This window comes from Carica papaya, chromosome 7, assembly GCF_054855325.1.
Source record: "Carica papaya isolate Zhongbai chromosome 7, ASM5485532v1, whole genome shotgun sequence".
In the NCBI taxonomy this organism is placed as follows: Eukaryota; Viridiplantae; Streptophyta; class Magnoliopsida; order Brassicales; family Caricaceae; genus Carica; species Carica papaya.
This window is the reverse complement of record NC_142315.1, coordinates 28,152,042-28,162,666: the sequence shown is the minus strand read 5'-3', so window position 1 is coordinate 28,162,666 and position 10,625 is coordinate 28,152,042. Positions and strand designations below refer to the sequence as shown.

Below are 10,625 nucleotides of genomic sequence, written 5' to 3'. Positions count from 1 at the left end.
CAATTTTATTTTTATTAATTAAAAATATAACTGCGTAAATAATTTTAATTAAATATTTATCGAAATGACATTTATATAAATAATACATTGTCAACTCTCTTTCTCGCTTAAACAGTCATATCTTATCTCGCTCTTGCTCTCCCTCTCCTTCTTATTATGCATTTCATGAATCTTTAACAAAAATATTATAAGTTTAAATTTATAATAACATTTATTTGTGCGGATTACCTTTCATCGACTTTGGTAAGTTTTTAAAATGCAAACATATCACATTGGCCACAACGGTCTGGAGTACATAGATCAAGAATCAAAGAGTGCTAACATTATTGACATTGATACAGCTTCACTCAAATCCTTCATTACCAGGAGAAACAAACAGTATTCTGTTAATGAAAATCTGAAACTCTTGCTGTTAACAACAGGAAGCCCCAACTGCATCAACTAGACTACTCCTACACATATTTATATATTTATACATATCTGCCAATGATTCTATGCTGATGTCTCACTCTATCAGCTGGCTGCATTTGCAGTAGTTGTACTTCTTGGACTCTCATGAAAGAAAACTGGGTAAGGATTCTCCCAAGCTTTAACCAGAAGATGCTGCCAACAAATTCTCCAGACGGGTAGTTTCACTTGGGTGTCCATTACAGTTTCGGAAACTTGATGCAGAACCCCAAACTATCAGTAAAAAATCATCAATCTGATCAGAATGCAGAGCAAAAGGAATTGGGAGTTACAGGTAAATAATAAAGCAGCCTAATTGATTGAGTTTTTAGCATCCGTGCAAACAAATTTATAGAAGAAAGCAACGGTAATCATCGTCACAATAGAATTTGAGGAAGAGGAGTTACTTGCAAACTAAGATAATCCATGTAACTCTCATGCAAACTGTTTTAACCTTTTTAAATAGAGTTAGAGAACAGTGCTGATAGCATGTTTGAAAGACTGCACACCAATTTCCAAAAATTTATCTAAAGACTATCATCTACCATAATTCAAAATTGACTTCTCTCCGGTATCTCAATTATCTAAGCACTTAACATTTGCTGCAAGTTAAAATAAAGTTGGTAAAAATGAGGTAGATTCTGTAAGTCTCCACTGAACAGGGTAACTTGGCATATTTGTATTTGCTTTATCATAGCAACTAGCAAATTAGAAGATTTAAACTAGTTTTGGATAACTTCTTTGTTAATCAATATTTGTGGGCAAAGCAACCCTCAAAATTAGGTATTAAAGAGAATACCCAGAAAATAGCAAGAATAACCAAACAGATAGAAAACACCTAAATAGATGGCTGAAATATGGAGGAAATAATCCAAAAAAAGGAATACAATTAGGTTGGTTTTGTTGAATTACTATTCATTTCCACTTAATCTGTAACTCTAATCTTCATATTAGGACTTACAGAATCTGGACATGATTTATTTGTTTAATTCTCCTTATCCTCACTTAAGGGCCAAGAACTTGATTTTTATGTTAATTGAATGTCCCATTCCAAAGGAATTTACGGTGAGAGTGCGGGGTGAGATCACAATAAGAAGATGCTTTAATCCTATAAAAGAGAAGTATGAGATTAAGAGAATAAATTAAATGAGAATACGATAAGCATTCAACCAAAAAAACAATGTTATAATGATTTGAGCAGAAATTGAGCCATTCAATGAAAAATGTAGAACACCTTACCATGGGCAGAATATGTAGCCATGAATTTACGTGAGGACTGAAGTTCATTGTGTCTTTAGTGCGAATCATAAACAATAGGCCAAATATTATCCGAAAGGTTCTATTCATAATTTCATCTGTTTCATCCACAAAGACCACTTAACAGCCTCTAAAAATTTATCATTCTTCCGTAATGCTGCAATCAGATTGGTATAGGTTATCTTATCAGGTTGTATCCCTTTTTCTCTCATTTCCTTTACCAAATTTACTGCATCCTCAACCAATCCAGCAATTCCATACGCCTTTATCAATGTATTATAGCTGCACAAATCAGGTCCAAGTCCAGATTCTCTCAATTCTGTCAGCACATTTGCAACTTCATCAATCCATCCTTGCTCTCCATATATATTGATCATAATATTATAGGTGTAGCAATCAGAAGAAAGTTTTGATTCTTTAATTCTCTGCAAGACCGTCCTAAAGCTCTCCAGTTCACTATCTTTCCCATAAGCATCCAACATACAGTTGTAAGCTTCAAGGGAAACTGAAAAGCCATCAAATTGCATTTTCTGAACAGTTGAAGCCATATTCTTGAAGTCCTTATTTTTACCATAAGCAGCTATTATAGTGTTGTAAGAAATTACATCAACCAGGCCTCTCTTTTTAGCCATCAAAAACAATTTCCTTACCTTCTTGAAAAGCTTTGCTTTTCCATAAATATTGAGCATGACATTGAAGGTGATTGTATTAGGGGTAAACCCACGCTGGAGCATCTCATCAAAAATTCTAGAAAGTTCATCAACCGACAGAGCACGAGCACAACAGTTTATGATACAATTATACATTTCCTGATCCCAAGTGATTCCACTTTTCAAAATCTTATAGTAAATATCAGTAAGCTCATCTAGCATACCACATCGTTGATAAATTCGGAGCATGTCACGAAACAAATAAGTATCTGGAACAATGTCTTTCTGCTTCTCCATGGTTGCAAGAACAGAGCAAGCATCTTTCAAGGATCCAGCTTTCACATACATTCTTACAACAATGCTGACGGCAATCAAGTCGAGAGAAACTCCAGAAGATTTCAACTTCAAATAAAGTTTCTCTGCCTCATTAAATTGACCCATGACACCGTAAATGTCAATCATTGTGCATGTGATGTGCAAGTTTGGCTTGCCATCAGAATTTGCCATTTGCTTGTATATCTTCACAGCATTATCAAGATCACCCAACTCTTTGCATGAGCAAATTAACAAATGATACAAGTTGGCCTCAAAGGTTGGATCTTTCCACTGTTTTTCCCGCAACAATTCCATAGCATCATCCACTAAGCCATGTTTAACATAAGCCATGACTAGCATGGAGCAAGAAGTCTGGTTAACAAATACATGCTTACGAAATGAATCATTGAGAATGACAGGAACCATATCAATCCTTCCAACCTTTTCATATGCCTGAAGAAGAGTGCCAAGGATTGACGAATATTGGCATCCTATATTTAGCATGTCATCAAGAGTTTCCATAGCACCCTCTTTGTCCCCGTGTTTGGCCAGCAAGTTTATTAGTGTATACAAGTTGGATGAGTTGGGCTTGTATCCTAACCGCTTTAGTTCCTTATAGTGCCATTTTGCCTCTCTATAATTGTTGGAACGGCCCCAACCTTCAATCATGGACCTGTATGTTGTTTCATCTGGAACTAATCCAACATCATGAAGACTTTGGAATAGGTTTTGAGCAGAAACCATATTGGATACTTTTCCATAACCAGTAATCAATGTATTGTATGCAACAATATTTGGAGAAAAGCCAGCTTCTTGCATTTCAACCAATATCAGTTCAGCACACTCTACCTTACCTTGCTGGCAGTAAGCATTCAGCATTACCAACCAATTCTCTAAGTTCAATACCACTTCATCAGCTCTCATTAATCCAATAATCACTTCTGCCTTGTCATACAATCTCAATCGAGTATAGATTGTGATCATTGCTGAGTATGCAGATTCACAGACAATTGCAAAATTTCTCATCTGAGCAAATGCAAACTCCGCTTCTTCAACATTCCAACTTTTCTGGTAAAGACCCATGAGCATGCCAAAGGTAGCAACATTAGGCTGCACACGAAACTCCAACATCATACGAAACCACTTTGCACCCAGCTTAACATACCCCTTTTTTGAACACTCATATATAACAGTATTGAAAACCTGAAAATTAAGCTCACAACCCAAATGATTCCTTGCCTCCTTAATTGTTGCCTCCACTCTCTCCCAATTTTCTTCCCTACCTAACACTCTAAGAACCAAATTATAAGCCAATACATTCCCTTCCAATTTCCCATTACTCTCCATCCATTCGAAGAACTTCAAAGTATTCCTATCACTGCTTCTTTCTAGTCGTTTTAATATAGCATTGCAATGCTCCATGCTCAACCCAGAACTAATAGCAGAGTAATTTACATCCAATTCGTTATCATTGACAAAAATATTCTCCCTTTCTAATTCACTGCTAACATTTCTTAAACTAAACTTGAAACCAACATTCTTCTTTGCCCCTTTCTTTGCACTCTGGTTTCTCCTCTTAATTTCATGTTTAAAACTAGGGTTCTGTTTTTGCTCAATTGAAGCCCCATTTGCCTCGGAACAAACCACGCCATCATCAATTCGGTGCCCTTCGTTCTCAAAACGAGAGACCTTAACATGCCTTACTCCATTCAAAGATGTGATTACACAAGCTCTGTGCATACAAGTAATAATTGACGAAATGGCGCAATAATCAGGCAACTGAATCGGACTAACGGGAAAATTAAACTTATTTGAACCAACTGCGTCCGCTGCAATGACCAACTTCAAGGACGCCATGGATACTACTTACAATATAGAGGCCTGAGCAAGAAGATTGAGAGTCTCAATTCTGTGCAGGAAGAGATACAATTATAGATGCATATATACATGTGCGTGTGTGTACATATATCAATTTACATGGAATGAGAGGCGGGCATACCTCATGGAAGTGCAGGGATAATGGAAGCTTGAACAAGTGGAGCAAGATACATGCTTTATTGGATTCATAATCATTTGGTAACTTCCCTTCTTTTTGTCTGTGCTCCCCAATTTTGATGGTAAATATTCTTACATGGTAGGGGTAATTTCGTAATTTCAGAAAAACAGAATTTTAAATTTTTTAATTTAATTTATTAAAAAATATTCAATAATTATAATACAATAAAAATAATCTCAAAATCACTATACACACCTTATTACTACAAGACTGGATTCTACAATTTTTTTTTTAATAAAAAAATAAATATATCAATTATTTAATTAAATAATAATTAATATATATATGTTTAAGTTAGAATTATAAATTTATAATTTTTTTAAAAAAATTATTTTTATGGAGAAATTACTTTTTAGTGGTAAGTGATATTTTTTAAAAAAAAATTAAAAAAATTTAAATTAAATAATATAATATAAAATTTGTATATTATATAACATATTTTTCTTTTTTTTCTTTCAAAAAAAAAAACATGTAATTTTTCATTAAATCTTTCTCCCTTTGATTCATTTCTTCACATAAATCTAAATTTGAATCGGTTTTGCAGTAAGATATAAAACTACTATTTTGCAATAAAATTAATATTTATAATTATAATATTAAAAATTATCGTAAATCTTAATTCAATACATATTAACATCGTAATAAATATCAAAATTATTATTAGATCGAATAAAATTATATAAAAAATACTTCTAACAAGAAAATTACTACAAATACATCCACTTTCCTCGTTCAAGTTCTTCATTAATTTAATAGATTAATTATTAAATGAAATTTTTAGACTTAACTGTCTAAAAAATATTAAGTTCATTCTTAACTTCTAATTCAAAAATTATCTAAATAACTAAAAGCATGAACTAAAAAATTAACCAAAAAATAATAGTCGAATCGAGAACATTTATTATAAAAAATTTAAAAATTGTAAAGGAAAAAAATTTTTCGAGCTCAACCCTAATTCCAAAAAGATCGAGAACATTCAATTCCCGTACCAATTTGAAGTTTTCAATTTAGTCCCAACAAGACACTCAAATTTCAAGGGTAAGTGGTAATTTTATAATTTTTTATAAATTTAAATTAAATAATTTTCTTTTTCTCTTAAAAAAAATATTTAATTTTTCATTAAGTAAATTCAATCAAGTCTTTTTCCTTTTGCTTCATTTCTTCACATAAATTTAAATTTGATAAGTTTTTCGTAAAGATATAAGATAAAAGGTTATAATTATAATACTAAAAATTATCGTAATTTTTCTTACGCTCAATCTTAATTTAATATATCATAACCTCATAATAAATATCAAAATTATTGTTAGGTCGAATAAATACATATAGAAACACTTTTAACAAAGAAATTATTATTAACACACTGAATTTCCTCCTTCGGATTCTTGTTCAACATAATAGATTAATAATTAAATAATATTTTTAGATTACATTCTTTATTTTTAATTCAAAAAATTACCAAAATAATTAGTAGTTTGAACTGAAAAATTAACAAAAAGAAATAATCGAATCGAGAACATTTATCAAAAAAAATTTAAAAATTGCAAAGAGAAAAATTTTTCACGCTCAACCCTAATTCTCATCAAGCCTAGAACATACAACTTTACGTTTTCAATTTAGTCCCAACAATTCTAAGACACTCAAATCTCACAATAACATATCAGTTGATTATTTGATAAGGAAAGTAAAGATGCATATACGAATACATATAACAAACTAGGATCAAATGACCTCCGGAGGGATCACATCAAGGAAAGAATGGTGAATCAACTGATCGGCAGACCATCTCTTCGCTGGATTCCGAGCAAAACACTTCTTCAGAAAATCTCTCCCATCATCAGATACATATCCCGGCACCTCACCCATTGGAGAGCTTTCAGCAATAACTCTCATAACCTCACCTTCCTCAGTATTTCCCTTACTACTCCACACTCTTTTTCCAGTCATCATCTCCAAGACAACACACCCTACAGCTCACATATCTCCAGCAAACCCATAAACCTTCTTCCTCACCAACTCCAGCGACATGTAGAACCGTGTCCCTTGTCTCGATCTAGGCTCATTCCCTAACTTCCTATCAACAGCTAATCCAAAATCAGCCAGCTTCGCTACGTAACTTTCTTTCCTGACCAACTCATCTCGGTTCAGCAGAATATTTTCAGGCTTAATATCACAGTGAATGATATTCTCACCATGCACGTGCTTCAGCCCTAGAAGAATATCCTTGGTGTAAACCCTTACTTCCATATCAGACAAACCTGATCCTTTACATACCTTGATCCGATCATGCAGACTGAGTTCACACCACTCTAATATTACATTATACACTTCCCCTCATTCGCAGTGGTGCGTCACCTCGTAGCCGTAATATTTGATGACGTGAGGACTCGTCGTGAGGGAGGAGATGATGTTTTTCTCGTGGATCAGAGTGGAAGCACGGTGCATTTTGGTGCATTTAATGGTCACCTGCGGCGGAAGATTATCGGGGTTGGGTTTCATTGTTCTCGCCGAGAAAACAAACCCATATCCTCTTTTTCCCAATAATCGATGGCGGACCCACGAAACGTCGTTCATTGTGTCGTTGCACTTGCAGTTCTTATAGTGATCGTCGTCGATGGGGATTTTCTTCAAGAGTCTGATTTTCTTGACAGCCGAGTCTTGGTCTAATTCCGTCACGACCACCATCTTCAAGGTTTCGGCACCGGGGGGAATGGATTTACGCTTCGTCCCAATCTGGCTGAGTTTGTCTGACATGTTTGAGGTCGGAAGAAATGAAGCAAGGAGAAGATCAAAGGAGGAAGAAAAAGAAGATAGAGAGAGACGCAGTAGCGAGCTGGTTTGAAAATCTGGTTTAGAAAACATGAACGGGGAAGGGTTGAAATTATATACAGAAGTCTACTTGGTTTCACTACTTCTTCTGACACTTGGATTGTTTTGGGCTCGTATTAGACTGGGCTGTGTTTCTTAATGGGCCCAAAGTCCAAGAGTATATATAAAGGCTGTCTTTTTTTACTTGTAAAATTCTAAAATTATATTATATAATTAAGAAAAGTATTTATGAGAAAAAAATTAGACGATAAATCATTGTCATGGTAGTAGCAAAAGTAAAGATTGTTGTCAATGCTAATAAAAAAAAATCCTCTTATAACTTTCAAAATCCGTGAAATAGATTATATCTAAACCAAATTCATCAAATAAAAAACAGAAGTTCAATGATATTTGATAAACTATAATTCTACAAAACTAAATAATTCTTATCATTCAAACCATATAATTTGATTCAAAACCTGCTTCAATGCCCTAATACTTATATACAATCCACTAGAAATAAAAATATATATTTATACTCCTAAGTGTTAGAACTGCGGATGGCATTAAATGTGATAGAAAAGTTATATTATTTTTTCCTTCAATAAAGAATAACATTTCAAAGAATTTGACACTAACATCATAGGCATCCTCCTTAGAAATCAAATCCAAATGCTCCCAAATGCTTCTTCAAGTCATCTCCTGTTACTTAACCCTACCTGCCCACCCTTTTCTGCTTGAAGCCTCGTCATTTCCTCATTACAAATAGCATAATTACCTTGGTGATTCTACCCACCTCTATGCAGCAGTGGTTGAAGGCCCATGCCTGCTGACCAGGGCTATCAGCTATAAATTATAGGTGTATACTGACCTCGCATACCAGAACTAAACACATCCTAAGAGGTCTGGTTTGCGGTCTACTGAAAAAATATTGGATAAGTTTACATAAATATTTCAACCAATGAGTATGGAATAGCTTAAGAGGAGAAAATGGTTATAAAAAAAAAGACATTTTTAAGTTATATCAAGGCTTAATGGTCATAATTCAAGTGCATGAATTTTATCCTCACAATAAAAAGGTACATCCCCTTGCACAAAAAACTATCATTTTATACTATTTCTTATGTCCCAAGTTTCCACAATAAAAAGCTACATCTCATTATACCTATGGCATTTTTTTTCCTAAAAGAAGACTAAGACTTTAACTACCTAAACCCCAATCTTCCCAGGTATGCCTCTGTCGCTCTAGAGTAAACTAGACCATACATTTCTTGGATCAGGTCACTCTTTGAGCACCAAGACTTCAACAGACCTTTTTATTTTCTTTTTGTGATAAATGAATTCGTTGATTTTCTAAAGACAACACAATGAAATCAATTCTTATTCTAATTTTTCTCATGTTATCATAAACTCATCTTGTATGATTCATTTTTATTGTGCTCTATACCAAAAAACAAGCAAACATGTAGTAGCACATATGAAGTGGGCCAAAGAAATGAATTGCACATAGATATTTAACTGGTGACTTTGTCTTCATTTTTGGCACCATCTTGAGTATCATTACTTTTTGACACTTGACCACGACCACGACTTTGTCTTCTACCTCTTTCTCACTCGATTTACTTTCCACCATTATTTAAAGAGATCTTTAATTTGAGAACTTGTTACAAAGGATCTTCCTATCTTTTCTTTAACTTTTTTTTCATGAGGTTGTAGAAAGTCCTCTAAAATTGAATTTTGGTGATAATGATTGAAGAATTTTCTGCATCACACGAACATTTTCCATTATCTCACCATATCTCCTCATTTGGTTTCCTGTAAACTTTACTCTTGAGTAAAAATATAAAATAGATTTAACATTCTTCATTTGCAAAGCTTTAAATTCACCTCATAAAGTTTGGAATCGCACTTTCTTCACCTTGTCAACTTCTTAGAGGGAATTCTTCAAAATCTCTCAAGCTTATTTTGCATTGGTAGCATCAGTCTCCTTTAAAAACATAGATTCGTCCAAACCTTGATGGATGAATGCAAGGGCTTGTTGATCCTTCTTCATTGTTTTTGCAAAAACATCCTTCTCATTTTGAGTTAAGGATCTTGCATCTTTGATTGGAGTAAAGTTTTTTTTATAATATCTCACATATCTTGTGAGTCAAATGTAGCTTTCATGCAAACACACTAACTCTCATAGTTTTTTTTATTAAGAGAAAAAAAAATTAGAAAGAAAATAAATTATTTCAAGCCACCTCCCTAGAATTTTAGAATAAAAAACTAAGTTCTAATACCACTTTTTTGGAAATGGGAGGAAGAGACTAGAGAGACTAATAAGAAGACTCAAGTTTTTCTATTGTGGTTGTTGTAAAAAAATTCAAGTACATGACTACTTATAGGTACTATTATAATACTTAATTCTAACCACCGACAAACATAATCAATCTAATTCATGACCTACAAGTACTAACGAACTAATAAATATATAAACACTCTAATTTATGAAGTACAATTACTAACAAAATAATTAATTATATTCTTAATTTGTAAATTATTTTTAATATATGTTTCACGCACTTGCAATTTTTTTTTTTTCAAGTTAGATAATTGAGAAATAATCAATTCATAAACCATGATGCCGCAGCATATTTTTGTATAGTGTAAAGTATAAAGACTATTCGTCCATAAATTTATGAGGGACAAAATAAAAATCAACCAAACAAAATATCGCAAAATACAATGACATGATTTGTCAAATAGGTAATATACTCCTAGTTATAATATATATGAATAATTCAAAAAGATGACAAAACAATTTGAAGCTTAATCCATGAAATTAACAAAAAAGAGAAATGGGGTCAAGAAAATTCACTGCACAAAAGAATAATACACTCAAACATCACAATAACATATCTGTTTGTTCTTTGATATGAAGAGTAAAGATATATATATATATATATATATGCGTATACATATTACAAACTAGGATCAAATAGAAGGTGGAGGGAGCACATCAACGAAAGGATGATGAATCAACTGATCGGCCGAACAACTCTTCGCCGGATTCCGAGCAAAACACTTCTCCAGAAAATCTCTCCCATTCG

The 10,625-nt window shown here is 33.2% G+C and overlaps 1 protein-coding gene across 3 annotated transcripts; it reads right to left on the bottom strand.

Annotated features, from left to right (window-relative positions):
• Positions 1 to 298: 298 nt before the first annotated feature.
• Positions 299 to 4,772, bottom strand: LOC110806716 (Tetratricopeptide repeat (TPR)-like superfamily protein). 3 transcript variants are annotated; one of them, XM_022031634.2, is made up of 3 exons: positions 4,669 to 4,772; positions 1,687 to 4,550; positions 299 to 681 (listed from the first exon to the last, which is right to left on the bottom strand). In XM_022031634.2, exon 2 carries the CDS (start codon positions 4,524 to 4,526, stop codon positions 1,791 to 1,793), a length of 2,736 nt encoding a protein of 911 aa, XP_021887326.1. In that variant the 5' UTR covers positions 4,527 to 4,550; positions 4,669 to 4,772; the 3' UTR covers positions 299 to 681; positions 1,687 to 1,790. The 3 variants fall into 3 exon arrangements, with proteins under 3 accessions (XP_021887326.1, XP_021887325.1, XP_021887327.1); XM_022031633.2 differs by having other exon boundaries at positions 1,687 to 4,578; positions 4,669 to 4,767; XM_022031635.2 differs by having other exon boundaries at positions 299 to 703; positions 1,687 to 4,739.
• Positions 4,773 to 10,625: the final 5,853 nt, after the last annotated feature.

Excerpts from the sequence above, each read along its gene's own strand:
- LOC110806716 (XM_022031634.2), bottom strand. The coding sequence starts at position 4,526 with ATGGCGTCCTTGAAGTTGGTCATTGCAGCGGACGCAGTTGGTTCAAAT.